Here is a 15343-nt window from a genome sequence, read left to right as displayed (position 1 = left end):
AACCATTAAAATCAGACAAACTACAAGTGGTTAAAAACATTTAAACAGTAAACTGAAAGTATTTGGTGTTTCTGGTGCAGAAAGGGTAATTAAAACAGATTTTATTTGTATGCATAGACACATTCTTGATATCAGTTGCACTGATACGCAGCTTATAAATGTGATGTGATCAATGTGATAAAAGCCTGCAGAGCCAGTGTGAGCAAGAGGGCCAGTGTGCTGAGTGAATGGACAGCTCCGGCGTTAGAGTAACCGTAGCTCGTCCTGCACGGGTTCTTCACCTCATCATATGGAATAGGAACATCATCTGGACTCGTGCCCTGCAGAGAGTCACGGACCTGACACACAAAGATGAGACTGTCAGGCAGCAGACAGAGAGGCATTGTGACAGGTGTGTGTGGGTGTTCACTCAGGGGGCCCACCTGCTACCAAAGCACCAAGATATATATATATATATACATTGTCTCACAGTGAGACAATAAAAGCCAGTGTGCTGAGTGAGGCGGTCAGTCAAAAACAGTGAGACTCTCACTGTTTTTGACTGACTGCCTTTATGTCCTTTTGCTTTATGTTGTTGTGACCACCATGCACAGAATGTATAGGAGTAATATCATGGATTGTTTACTGAAGTTATTTTCAGAATAGGTTTGATATATCAGTGGTACTATGCATGTTCTAGGACAGCTTTATGGCCAAAAAAATTTTTTTTTCCTTCTACATTCTGGTGACTGCACCAGGGTTGCAACGGTATGAGATTTTCATGGTCCGATTACCATCTCAGAAAATAATCATGGTTTCAAGATAATACACTACTACGAATATTCTAATTCTTCTTGTTATTATTAGGTGGCACAGAAGAGCAGTGGTTAGCACTGCAGCAAGAAGGTTACTGGTTCCAAACCTGGTGGGGTGTTTGAACCCTATGGGAAGTTTGCATGCCCTCCATGTGTCAGTGTGGGTTTTCTCTGGCTACTCCAGCTTCGTCCCACAGTCCAAAGACATGCAGGTTAACTGGTGACTAAATTGCCGTAGGTGTGAATGTGAGTGTGAATGGTTGTCTGTCTCTATGTGTCAGCCCTGTGATAGTCTGGTGACCTGTCCAGGGTGTACCCCGCGTCTCGCCCAATGTCAACTGGGATAGGCTCCAGCCCCCCTGCGATCCCCAACAGGATAAGCGGTTACAGAAAATGAATGAATGAGTAATTAAATGTCCCACAATATTTGCTGCAGTGACATTACTGCTCTCACTGCATTACTCAGAGCAGACAACCGCTCGCTTCTCCACTTTGCCAAATCCACCGTGTAATAGCAGTGCACCTGGTGCAGGCAAACCTGGCTGTTAAAAGGATGAGAGGTGACAATCTGATTAGCTGAATTCATGTTACGCCCAAAACACACCTGTGAGCCTTACTTTGCACCCTTTGCACAGATGAACCCGCAAAGGTAGAGCTGAATACACCCCTAGATGCTGTTGTGCCATGCACTTTAGACCCTGGGCTACAGATTGTTTAAATAAGGTCCATGGCGTTTGTGTGTGTGTGTCTCAGTCTCACCTTCTCAGTGTTCCTTAGGACTCTGAGCAGGTTGTCTCCCAGAGCAGCTTTGACCTCCTCATCGGTCCATCCTCTCCTCAGCAGTTCAGCCACCACGTTGGGCACCTTGGACACGTCCTCCAGACCCTCTGGTAACCTGAGAGGACAACACGAGAAGAGATACTCAGTTACCATTGACATCAACTCACTCACAGTTTTATTTATTTATTGTTTTTTACTGTTTCAGCCCAGACTTTAAGTGTAAGTCAAGGTTTGAATGTTTTGAACTCACCTTGTAACCCCGTCATAATCTCCACCAAAACCAATGATGTCCGCCCCAGCCACTTTCTTTATATGGTCAAAGTGATCTGTGATGAGAGCAGAGAGGGAATAAAGACACTTTTTATTGTAATAGAAAGACTGATAAATGTTAATATTCAACCAGGTTTACAGCAGTTGTTATTACAGTAATTTACCAGCGACGTGTGAGAGTTTAGCGGTCTTGCTGCAGGTCACATAGTCGTTGTAGAAGTTCACCATAACAATTCCTCCTTTTTGTTTCTGGGGAGAAAGACAGGATGTTACATGACAGCGAATCACGTACTGACCTAGAAGCGCTATAAGTCTCTATAGGTCCACAGGATGCAGCGAGACACTGTGTCATTTCTGCTTTGTTGGGCAGGAGACGCTCTATAGTGACTGAAAGCGCATAACGGGAACAGGGGGAGACGTGACCGTGGCCAAGAGATGGATTTACAGTCCAAGTACATGAAGGTATTGACCTGTGCTGTCTTATCTATTAGAGTTGGCGTCTCCTGGTTGTAACTGAATTGCTTTATTATCTGTTTGTTGTTTTACAGTGCTGCACAATAGCTCTTCATGTTTGCTGTTTTATTGCCTTGAACTAGGAAACTGCCATTATGTTTGCATCAGTTGAACTGGACACAACATGCCGTTTTACAACCACGTTCAGCCCTTTGGTGCCATAAAGAGCATTTATCTTATCTGAGATAACGAGCAGCAATGATAGGATGTGTTTCTGAAACGCTTAACAGCTTTACTTGGCTGGACATTTTACAAGCTGTCAATTGTCCTCTGATACTTTGTGCTTTTTCATCTTCAAACGTAGCTCAATAACATTTAGTTGCAACACTTCACTTGAAGGATTACTTCACCCACAAAATTACAATGTGCATATCAGTTATTCACAGTGTTATCTTGAATTGGTGAAGGAAACTTTGTTTTGCTTGCATACCCTAATGGTGAATGAAGAATCCAAATTCAGAGTTTAACAACAGCAAAACTACATCAAAACATCTGTTAACAAACCGTCACACAACTCGTATCTTTACACTTCTCAGATTGTTTCATTTAAATAATTGTTTAAGGCCCAAATAAGAACATTTTGCTTCCATTAGTCCTCTCACAACCCTTCAGATTTATCCTGTGACCCTTTGAGGGGGTCCGACCCTTAGTTTGAGAGCCACAGACTAAACTACCTGAGTATATTTTAAGTAGTTTCCACTGGCTTCACCTCAACAGCAGTAAAATGTTGCTTTCTCTTGAAAACATCAGTACAGACAGGTCATGTACTGTTTATTGGTACATCACTCACAGGAGGCATTTTTCTACGTCAACAGCACTTTTTTGACCTTTGATACTTTACATTCAGCTGATGGTGCTAATGTACTCTGAAGTAAAATGTTGAATGCAGGACTTTTTCTTGTACTGGAGTATTTTTGGCACTTTTATTCATGTAAAGCATACATATTCTTCTTCCAGTTTACCTCTTTATGCACTCTTCAGATGTGTAACTGCCCTGCTGCTTTTCCCCCCACACACACACATACTCACCACTTTCCTGAGTACATCATCGGGAACGTTCCTCTTGTGTGGACAGACGCTGTAGGCGGAGGAGTGGCTGAAGATGACAGGAGCTTTAGACATGTCCAGCACCTGGTTCATCACTGCCACAGTCACGTGAGCCAGGTCGATCAGCATCCCCAGACGGTTCATCTCCACGATCAGTTGCTGTTGTAGGAAGGAACAATGATTATTTCTGTGATCAATTTAAATGCTTTACAGTTTAAGAGTTATAAAAATCGCTAAAATCCTTGTTTCTTTTATTTACCCTCTTCATGAACTAACAGTAAGGTATGTTTAGGAGATGTGTTTTCCCTTTGTGTTTTGACATTCCTGTTGACCAGCACCAGAAAACAACATTAAATCTACTTTGATTCATTCATTTTTTATTTAGGTGTCATGCCTTTTTTGGCCCATCCCACATGGGATTTGAAGAAACCATCACTCCTAAACCATCTACCAGTCTTGCATGTATAAAAGAAGATGTGGAAAAGGAAAACAAAAGAAACATTCAATGTTGTAGGACAATAAAACATGAGCACTGAATACTTTTTGTAAAACTGATGAACACAGTATGAAACAGAAAACTAAACTTTGTCAGTTGTATTAACATATGGACAATTCTTACGTGACTTTCTTGTATTTAAATTATATGAAATACACTGTTATATTGATTGCCAAGACACATTTGCACTAGGAAAAAAACCTCATTTCAAAGGTGAGTGTGCAATCATTTTATTTTTACATATCTTGGACGCAATGTTCTCTCCTGTAATAAACTTAAAGTGGAGGTAATTCGGCACTAAAGTGTAATTTTTAAGACACTAATCTGTAACTCATTACACTTATACAGCATCATTTGCTCATCTCTGATGGTACACTGACCTTGCCGAAAGGAGACAGGCCGTTGTGTTCAGACGGCTCAGATCCAGTGTCAACGCGCCAATTATCCGCCCTGACAATGAAAGAAAACAAACTGTTACCATGAAAGAGCCAAACCGATGACTGAAGGAAATTAGATGTGATTAACCATGGATCATATTTCTAGCCTGAAAACTACATCCAAGTATACAATGAGTGTACAAGTTATTATTTATTCAAAGGCCACATACTGTACTTTTTGCAATGTGAGGGTATTAGTAGTTCATCACATAACACTAGGAACATATTCTGAAATACAGTTAGAGTTTGGGAGTTGTCAGCGAGACATCTTTTCATTTCCACCCACAGTTACCGTATTTCAGCCATCTGAGGTGATCAGGCAAAGTGTTTCAGAGCCAGAGAATCTGATACTGAGAGCACCACGGACCAGCAGGAATTCCCCGTACTCCCCACAACCTGAGCTGACCATGACGCCTGATGGTTATACGCCTCACAAATATAACTGAGCCTGAGAGCTCGGGCAATAATGAAGGAAGTAAAGCTTGTATTCTCTCTGACGACTGTATGTCTACTTACTGTATGTCATCTCCAGCAACCTTCTTAAGATTGTTAGTGTGCTGTAGCTACTTTGTTGTTACTTTTACTCAAGTCAAATAAAGTAAAATACCACTAAGTTAGACGTGTGTTCTGTGATTTCAAATGGTGCTAATTACAGCTCTTCGATTTATGTATTTGTTTCACGCACACGTTTGTCTGCTCAGAGCAGTGGTGGAATGAAAGTATATTTACTAAAGTGAAGTACTCTGACATACTTAAAACCCCTTGGTTAGCAAAGATCATGTTTTGGCTTAAAATTAGCACTTTGGGGGGCACAATCCCGCTGGAAAAGTAGTGGCACTGTCCTTGTTGATGGGTTGCTACAAACACTCATGTTTGGAGTCTAGAAAAGCTGCTGGAAACACAGCGACTCGCTAAATCGCAACTAGTTTGTTAGCATTTATCTGCAGTAGTCTTCAGCTTGGCAGGCCATCCACCATCCCCTCCACCTCCTGATGACAAAGTCAGCTCATATGCTATGTCACTTTGAAATGTCAATATTATACATATGAAATGTGCAAATGTAATGTATCTGTGACTTGCAGAAATGTACACTGCCAAAATGTTCTTCTGGAGAATAAACTTCCTCATTATACTAACACAGTATTATTTGAGTTACATTTTAAATGCAGGATTGTAATGGAGTACTTTTACAGTGTGGTGTGGTATGTATTCAGGTACGTGCTGCTATGACTGTTGTAAGGTCACATGTGTGAATTTCCCCGCTGTAAATCGGCTGTGCTGCTGGTTCTTACCAGGGCGTGTTGCAGGAGTGTGTGAGAGTGAGGTAACGGACCCCCAGATGGTACATGGTTCGCAGAGTGCCCAGACTGCTGTCAAGAGAGTGACCTCCCTCCACCCCGATCAGACTGGCTGTCTTCTTCATCCTGAAGGCCTCTGTGATGTCTGTGCAGGGCAGACATGCAAGATGACGGGTGATTCAGAGGCCAGTGTGAACAGAGATGTAAAATGAAATTACTAGTTCAGCTTAAAGTCTCACCGTGGCTACTGGTGGCAAACATGAAGATCTCTGGGTATTTCTGACACATCCTGTGCACTACATCGATTTGCTCCAGAGTTTGCCTGACAGCGTCTTTGTACTGAGTATCACAGGGAACGTAGGCCGACCAGAACTGAAAGAAGAACCAAAAATAATGAAATGTGAAATGTGAATTATCAGGACCTCTGTGAATGCAGGGAAAGTTAGTGGAGCTGTGATGTTCCTTCTTAGAACCACATCCTTTTTGCATTGCAGTGATGATTGATTATATATGTTTTATTTATACAGCCTGAAGTGTGAGAAAGAGTCTACGATCAAATAGTCGAAAATAAATTATTTAACTAAACACTTTTCCTTGAACTCAATGGAAAATGTCATGAGGTCAAGGAAGGGTGTGAAGGAAAATTTATAAGGACTTAATAGCACGAGGCTCAGTAATTTTGTGATGGCAGATGTGATTGACATGGGTCTGCCGTGGTGAAGCTACAATGTTCCTAAGATGGACGACGAAAAGCGCATCTTCACTGAATTGTTTTTGTGCCTCTGTGCCAGCAATAGGTGTGGCCGGAGGCATTATGTTATCAGGTCTGTTGGTCCATAAATGTGTCCCAATCTCGTAAACTTTACACCTTAGGGAATTTCCTAAGATCTGGCACAAACGTCCACTTGGACTCAACAATTAGAATTTAGTGGTGGAAGGTCAAAGGTCACTGTGCCCTCACAATGTTTATAACCATAACTCAAGAAATCATGAGCTCATTATGAAAAGATTTCACACAAATGTCTAATACGATATAATGATGACATTTCATAGTCAAAAGGTCAACATTTTTTCATGATTTTGGACGACATACTATACTATGACATTTTTTCAAGGTTTTGGATGACATACTATACTATGACTTTTTTTCCAATATTTTGGATGACATACTATACTATGACTTTTTTTCCAATATTTTGGATGACATACTATACTATGACTTTTTTTCAATATTTTGGATGACATACTATACTATGACATTTTTTCATGATTTTAGACGACATACTATGACTTTTTTTTCCCAATATTTTGGACGACATACTATACTATGACATTTTTTAAACATTTTTGGACGACATACTATGACATTTCATTCATGATGACTTTTTGACTTTGACCATAGCAGTATAGAGTATACAGAAACTGTTGTGTAAACTGTTGTGTAAACTTAAATACCATTAGAATATGTATGATGTATCATATCAGCACATTTTCTAAATATAAATATGTGCTAAAGTGGCTCTTATGATAATATTCTGCATAAACCCTTTTCTGGCCATTACTCAGGAACAGAAGGGGAGATATCTGACAGATACTGAATTGGTGACACTACTCTTGGTTGCACCACCTTGAAACTGTTCTTCTGTGCTGCCAGGGGGAAGGTGTGTGAGCTTTTCTGCTCTGGCAGGTTCCCTCAAATCGTGGCTATGCTTGGCTCATGTGTTGTGGTTGCAAAGCTGCCTCAGTCCTGCCTGATGCCTCCTACTATGGCTATTATTATTGTCATACTTCTACTACTATTATACACATATGATTATCACTGTCACATACACATACTATCATGTATGAATATACTAATAGCATACTATTATTATTACAATATTATTGCTAAAATAATATTACTGTAGCTACTGTCATACTATTGGCCATGCATCTCTCTGTCTCTGTGTCTCTTAATGTATCATTTTGTCATATGGATCACTGTACATTTATTATGTTGATCTGTTCTGTGCACGCGACATCTATTACATGTCTGCCCATCCTGAAAGAGGGATCCCTCCTCAGTTGCTCTTCCTGAGGTCTCTACCATTTCTTTCCCTGGTAAAGGTTGTTTTTTAGAGAGTTTTCCTTATCCGCTGTGAGGGTCAAAGGACAGAGGGATGTCGTATGCTGTAAAGCCCTCTGAGGCAAATTGTGATTAGTGATATCAGGCTTTACAAATAAAATAGAATTGAAAACTGAACTGAATTGAAGCCCCTATGTCTTAGAAAATGTTTCGTCTTTGCAGCAACATCCATATTTAAAGCAGTGTCAACCACTGCGGCTACATATGAGTCTGGACAGACATGCATGTAAATAGTAACTGCAACTTGGCTGATTTGCAGAGGCGTATGACCTCATTGCGGTAATTCTAGTTTTTTACTGTGCTGTCTTTTAAAACCTGATAATTTCAAGACTTGTCTGTTTTATTTTGCTGCCTTTGTAAAATGTAATGTAGATTTCAAAGTGCTCTACAATAATGTTGGATTTGGCTTTACGTGCTTAGAGAAGCCGGGTGTGAAAATAAAACCTTATGGCACATCTTCGTTACCCCCTTTTTTTGGTACTTTTTTGGGAGCTGCTCAGTACAACTACACAGCTCTGTGACTTTTAAAGTAATCAATGTCATGCTATAGTGTTTCATCAACAGTGAAATAAGGATGCTGTTGCTTGCCAGGCACAAGTGCTTAAGAAGTAATACAAATAGAAATATCAATACATCAGACAGTTTGAGAGACAAGCCTCTCAGTAATATCAGTGGATTTATTAATTTCAATATTATCTTGAGAGCATTTTGAAGTGTGAAGCCGTTATGAAGACAGGACTTGGGGCCAGGCAGATAAAGAATCACTTGACCTTGACAAGACAGTTTCCTTTCATTTCACAGTTGCCAGGACATTATGTTCTGTACATACTTGTGCTCCCAGCCGTCCCCGTTGGATCTTGTCGATGTTGGTATGTGTGGTTGTCAGGTTGTAAAGATCCACTTTGTTGAGCTCGTTGTTGAATTGCTTTCGAAGCTGCCAGGGCAGGTCATTATGTCTGGAGGATCAGAAAGAAAAAGGTTACACCTTTGTAGAGACTTTTGTGAAAACTTTCATTATAAACTGTGATTTGACAGCTGGAAGGAAAACTGCACACAGCAGAGCTGGAAATTGCTTCCAGAAGTGAGTTTTTACAACATAACATAAAATCTTTCATGTCGTTGCCTCTCATATGGCAAAAACCACATAACATCATTAGAGCCATCATGCAGACCACAGATTGTGTTATGCAAAAGGCATTTTCACATACCCGTCAATGAGTGGGGTCTCAGACATCAGCTGCAGAGCTCTGGTCATGAACGGGTCCTCAGTCGGGGTAACAGCACCGGAACTGGAACATAGCGCCAAATATACAGCAAAGATAACCTTGAACAGCATTTCTTAAACTCTGACACACTGTTAAGCGCACTATTCCTCCTTTTCTTTGTGTCACTAAACTTTCTTTCACCGTCTTTAACTTCTGCGTAATCCTAATTTTACTAACTGCTGCTGGAGCAGATATTTTTGCAGGGTTACCAATCTTTTAGTTTTGTGTTGGCATCCATGCAGATTCTCTCAGACTCTCACTCGCTCATCGCTCCTCCTCTATCCTGAGTCTGTTCATTACAGCGTCAGCAGTCAAGAAAGCAGCACAGTAGCTCAGTCACTTTTACAATCTGATTGGCTTTTAACCAGCGTTGGTTAATGTATAACGTACCGTTTGACTGCTTTTCTAAAGTTCACAACATATGCTTTGGACGGGAATATCTCTCAGTTTTACATGTGTGATTCCAGGACTGCTAAGCAGAACAAGATCAGCAGTCTGGGGCACATTAACCATCTTCACTGTGAGGAAGAGCTATTGTGAATTTCATATAAACTCAATAAAACTGGAACTGAAAGTCCTCATATGAGCTGAAACTTTATTAATGATCTTTAAAGTTCTAACAGTTTTGAATGATATGATGAAGAGCTCCTGTGCAGTAATGTCATTAATATATGTTCCTTCTTTCCTTATTGTCAACAAAAAACAATTGATTCCACTAGAAAATACTGTCTGATTAGTCAAAGAATGTATTCCTTTGTTTCCAAAAAACTATTAAAAACACATAAATGAGCCACAGCGTTGCGGTTACAATGTGCTGCAGCTGATACTAGTGCCAAAAATCACCCGGTGGTGCACTAAACAGTGTTTTTTAAGTGTTTTGTAAAGATTAAAACTGACTCTGTTATGGCAAAGTGCACCAGTGTTTCTGACTCAATCCGGACGACATCTCCACACCCCAATCCAGAGTCACTGTTGGGTTCATCAGATAATATTTGAGTGTAATAAAATGAGACAAATGATTTTCTTTATGCTTGTAAATGCACTAAAAGCTTGTATTGGCTAACATACAGAACAATAGACGAGATGCCCTCCTGGAAGCATCAGTTTATTGTTCCTATCAGCTCCACCTTGTTATCTTCAAGGCTGCTTTTCCAATTACTCAATAAAGATGGTGACAGTCTCCAGTAAACGACGCCCACATCACTGGGTCAAAGAGTGAAGTAAGAATTATTCAGTAATGTTATTTTGTGATGCAGTGTTTCATGTACAGTTTTTTTATTTCACACATTCACCACATTTTAGTGAATATGGTTGATTATTATTGATGAGTTGTATAGTACAAGATAAGTGCTGTATATCATTTGTTATCCCGTAACTGATGAAAAAGTGGGTTCCATTTGTATGAAATGTTTCTTACAATAAAGATCAACAAGTACTTTGCTTCAAAGTCAGCGTGTCTTCACTTTGGAAAAAAATGAAACGTGTATTTTATGTATATATTTATTTATTTTATTTTCTTAGTTCATTTGGGCAGTACCAACAATAACAATTATTTTTCTTTTAACTGACCTAAGTCCACTAACTAGAAAGTACAAGTACAAGTACAACTAGAAAGTGAAGATAAAGCCTCTGTGGGCAACGGCCAATGTGTGTGTGTGTGTGTGTGTGTGTGTGTTTGCCTGTTATAGAGTTACTATACTGTCTCTCTCTAGTTCTGGTTTTCTTATTTGTAACATTGATAATGAAAATATATTTTTTCAGATTAGTTTAAGAATATTGCACTGCCAAATTGGAAATAAAAGCAACAGACACACACACACACACACACACACACACACACACACACACACACACACACACACACACACATTTTTGGCTTTGACAAAGGCCAAAATGTAGCCTGCAACAGACTGGTGCTGTGTCTCAGTTCTCCTTCTTTTGTATATAGTGCGTTCACAGAGACAAGTATGACACAATGCAGTGCACTATGTGTTCCTGAATGACATACTCATGACGGTCAAAAAACTGAGCATGGATCGCTGGACACCCTCAGTGGTCTACGAAGAAAAAGGGGATTGACCACAAAGTTTGGGAAAATGGTGGGCAAAGAAGCTATAGCGACTGCGGTTGCTACAGTGAACAAGCCAGCAGACATTTTAGAGGGCAATTGTGGTCAAATCTTGACAGTAATTCTCCACTCAGTTGCAAATTGCCATTAAAAAGAAAAAGAAGAAGCATTGAAATGTGATTGTCATTTCCTGTAAGTGCACAACTGCCGTGTTCGATTTCAGACAACACTGTCCTGTCAAAAGTCACACACTACACAAGTAGTGTACACAAAGTGTACACAGTGTACTATGTGGAGATGAAGTTTTCAGCCAGGCTGATTGCCTAAAATGACTTTTGCTCAGGCTGTTCTCATCCAGTGGTCCTACATATGCCTATGAAAAGTAATGCACCAGAATTTGTGTGTAACCCACATAATCATCTTATCTTACTATATGATAATGAAAACTCTGTCTGTGGGCGTGTGTGTGTGTCTGTTCCACGTTTTTCTCCTCACTGACTTGGTCATTCCTCAACTACTAATGTACAGTTTTAGCCCACTAACTCTCCCACTATTGGCAATGGTACTACTGTACTTTCAATAAAGCAATCGTACCATCAAATTCACAAAAACTCTGTCTGAATACATTGCTCTTCTTAATGGGTTCAGTTGACTATTTAATCTGCAATTTCCTATGACCTGTATCCCAAACACACACGTGGGCAACTGTTCACTCAATATGTAGGACTAGAAAGCAAATAAATCATATATAACCCATGTAATAGGGTGCTACAGGGATGACTTTTGAATTTTGGATTATTGCTGAAAATAAGCTCCATGGTGAACAAACATTTATAGCACTTACACGTTTTGTTCAGCAGGATAATCTACACAAATCAACACCACTGTCATGATTATTGAAGCCTAAATGCAAACACCAAAAGTAAAAAGCTAACGAACTATACCAGGGTCGCATAACTTAACATCGCCACTACAACGAGGCTGTAAAGCTGTTCAGCGTGATGACATTCTGTAATCTCACTTAGCCAAATGGCTTTAAAATTTAGAGGTGGGGTATTTACTGCTGTATTTTATGTTATTGAACAAAAGTCTCTTAAGCCTGTGTGAACCTCAGACCTTATTTCATCATCTAACCAAAAACCCATTGGCTTTGAGAAGAGGGGAACAGGGAGTGGTAAAAGGAGAACTATCAGGAAGGGCGTGATAATATGACAAATGCGCTGATGGGAAGAAAGAAGGAAGTATAGTATAAAGAGCAAAAGTTCGTCTATGGACGCAGGTTGAGGTGGTGGATGGCTCAAACAAACACCACTTTTTCCAAGGAGACTAGTGTTTGTGTCCGCTGTGAACTCAAGGGCGCTAATTCATTGGGCGCTCATTTGTTAGATACGTTAGATATAGACTTGTGGCCCCTACCCGCTGGTTGAGTAGAGATCAGCAGTCGATGACAATTTGAAACAGTCAATAAGAGGTTTTTAAACAACAATCACAGCGACCACGAGGGGTCCTTCAGCATAGTCATAATTGTCCACGACAAATATAAGGCTAATTGCTCCAGAAGTATGCAAGATTAGTTGCGGACAGACAGATACACACACGTGCACAGAAACACACACGGGACCGAACACGCCTGGCTTACACTGGGCAGAGATAATTCTGAGCTAAACAACTGACAGTAAAGCATACTCATCTCCTTACATCTTCCTCCATTAAAATAAACAAAATACTAAGAAATGTCATCATCAAATGTCATCAACATGTGCTCCACCAAACAGTAGAGAAGACCTTTTAAGGGTTAACACATACTTTACACGTCCATGTACAAGTTGCTGACACAAAGACTGAGGCAGTGACTCAGATAACCAGCTTCACCCATCAAACCTCACTGTCATCCTATAGTTGCATCTTGGTAAATATTGCTCACAGTGAAATAATGCAATCATTTACATCATACATTAAATTTTGGTCGGGCGGCACGGTGGTGTGGTGGTTAGCACTGTCGCCTCACAGCAAGAGGGTTGCTGGTTCGATCCTGGGCGTGGGAGCCCTTCTGTGCGGAGTTTGCATGTTCTCCCCGTGTCAGCGCGGGTTCTCTCCGGGCTCTCCGGCTTCCTCCCACAGTCCAAAGACATGCAGATTGGGCACTAGGTTAATTGATAACTCTAAATTGTCCGTAGGTGTGAATGTGAGCGTGAATGGTTGTTTGTCTCTATGTGTCAGCCCTGCGATAGTCTGGCGACCTGTCCAGGGTGTACCCTGCCTCTCGCCCGATGTCAGCTGGGATAGGCTCCAGCCCCCCCGCGACCCTCAAGAGGATGAAGCGGTTAGAAGATGAAGTAGTCTAATTATAGGCCTTAACATAGGTCACTTTGATAAAAAATAGTTTCAATGTTTAAAACCAGTAGCCTACATAAAAAAAGTATTTTAACCACAGTTATAGTGTTCAAATTTTCTGTGTTGATAGATTGCAAACTTCAAATTGTACATAGTACCATTCATCATGTGGCTAATTACTCCATAAATTCATGTTCACCAGATTAAAATCAGGCAGGTGTGTGCTGAAGGCTGGAGGGTTGAGTCAGTTCATCAGCTAGTATGTCTGTCACTCTTTCTCTCTAACCCCAGCTTCCATCATTTTGGGTTCGTTATGTCTAACGTTTAATTATAAAACAGTTTAAAAAAATAAGTATTCCCTTGTTGCGTGTCTAGGTGAGTAGGTACAAGACACACCCCACTAGAGATAAACTTCTGATGCCTCACATCAACATCTCCTCCTCAGAATTTCATATGGTTTAACAAAAAGTCTGTTCACATCAGTTTTGGCTGGCCCACACAGTATAGCAGACCTGTATCATTACAGGCAATTTAAGTCTATCCACTGTCGACAGTAGATTGACTCCAGAGACACATGTGGCTCTTCAGTCCCTCTCCAGTGGCTCTCTGTGGCCTTAACAAACTTACATTTTAATTTTCGTTTATCACTGATGTAGGCCTACAGTGATTTTATTATTCCAGGGAAAAGCCACATAGCTTTTTTACTAATGTTTCACTTGTCTGCCACAGCTGTAAATCCACAATTAGCAATCAAGCACATGCTTTCTGGTCATGCAGTAAACTGTATACATATTAGAAGAACATTTTCCACTGTTTCCCTGAGAGGCTTTTGGGAAATTTTGGGAACCTGATTCACTCATAGCTATCCTCAGAGCGACCAGCCTCTTGTTCCTGTTTCTACGTATGATTTATGCTTAAATGAAATGGCCAACACATCTCATGAATGATGATGATGAAAACTCTGTCTGTCTGTGGGTGTGTCTGTGTGTCTGTTCCACATTTTTCTCCTCACTGACTTGGTCAATCCATGTGAAATTTGGCACAGTGGTAGAGGGTCATGGGAGGATGTGAATGAAGCAATATTACATCAATCGGTCAAAGGGGGGCGCTATAGCAACCGACTGAAATAGCAAACTTTGAATGGACATATCTCATGCCCCGTATGTCGTAGAGACATGAAACTTTGCACAGAGATGCCTCTCCTCATGAGGAACAAATTTGCCTCAAGAACCCATAACTTCCAGTTATACAGATTTTCCGCCATTTTTATTTTTTTGAGAAACACTTAGAATCGATCTCTTCCTAGGAAGTTTGACCGATCTGCATGAAACTCAGTGAACATAATCTAGGGACCAATATCTGAAGTTCCCTCTTGGCAAAAGTTGGAAAACTTACTAAAACTGAGCTTCTATAAGGCAATGAATATTGTGGAGGGCGTGGCTCATCACATAAAGGTGTATAACATCTCAAGGGTTTCACCCATCACCACGCAACTTTGTAGGCATATGACCACACATAATCTGAGGGGACCCCTCCATTATTGACCCCATCAAACAAAATGGGGGCGCTAGAGAGCTAATTTCTTATCTAGGCCTAACCGCCATATCGATTTTTACTAAACTTGGTAGATATGTAGAACAGGACGCCTCAAGGTGACTGGAGAAATTTAACTCTAATTGGCAACTGGGTGGCGCTATAACAACAGAAAAATGGCTAAAATGCGACCGATCGTGCGGCTCAAATTCACAAAAACTCTGTCTGAATACATTGTTCTTCTTAATGGGTTCAGTTGACTATTTAATCTACAATTTCCTATGACCTGTATCCCAAATATACACCATGTGAAACTGTACGTGGGCAACTGTGCACTCAATGGGTATGGACTAGTAATATTTTAAGATGAAGCACCTTGCTTT

The 15343-nt window shown here is 40.5% G+C and overlaps 1 protein-coding gene across 1 annotated transcript; it reads right to left on the bottom strand.

Annotated features, from left to right (window-relative positions):
• Nucleotides 1–79: 79 nt before the first annotated feature.
• Nucleotides 80–9322, bottom strand: dpep1 (dipeptidase 1). Its single transcript, XM_049595776.1, has 10 exons — nucleotides 8969–9322; nucleotides 8590–8716; nucleotides 5875–6007; nucleotides 5630–5780; nucleotides 4281–4350; nucleotides 3387–3563; nucleotides 2009–2093; nucleotides 1825–1900; nucleotides 1554–1689; nucleotides 80–338 (listed from the first exon to the last, which is right to left on the bottom strand). The coding sequence occupies exons 1-10, from the start codon at nucleotides 9094–9096 to the stop codon at nucleotides 153–155; spliced, it is 1269 nt and encodes a 422-aa protein (XP_049451733.1). The 5' UTR covers nucleotides 9097–9322; the 3' UTR covers nucleotides 80–152.
• Between the last annotated feature and the right edge of the window lie 6021 nt (nucleotides 9323–15343).

The sequence above is a fragment of the Epinephelus fuscoguttatus genome, linkage group LG2 (assembly GCF_011397635.1).
Source record: "Epinephelus fuscoguttatus linkage group LG2, E.fuscoguttatus.final_Chr_v1".
In the NCBI taxonomy this organism is placed as follows: Eukaryota; Metazoa; Chordata; class Actinopteri; order Perciformes; family Serranidae; genus Epinephelus; species Epinephelus fuscoguttatus.
Note: the sequence above shows the minus strand (reverse complement) of the source record. Positions and strands in the feature narration are given on the sequence as shown.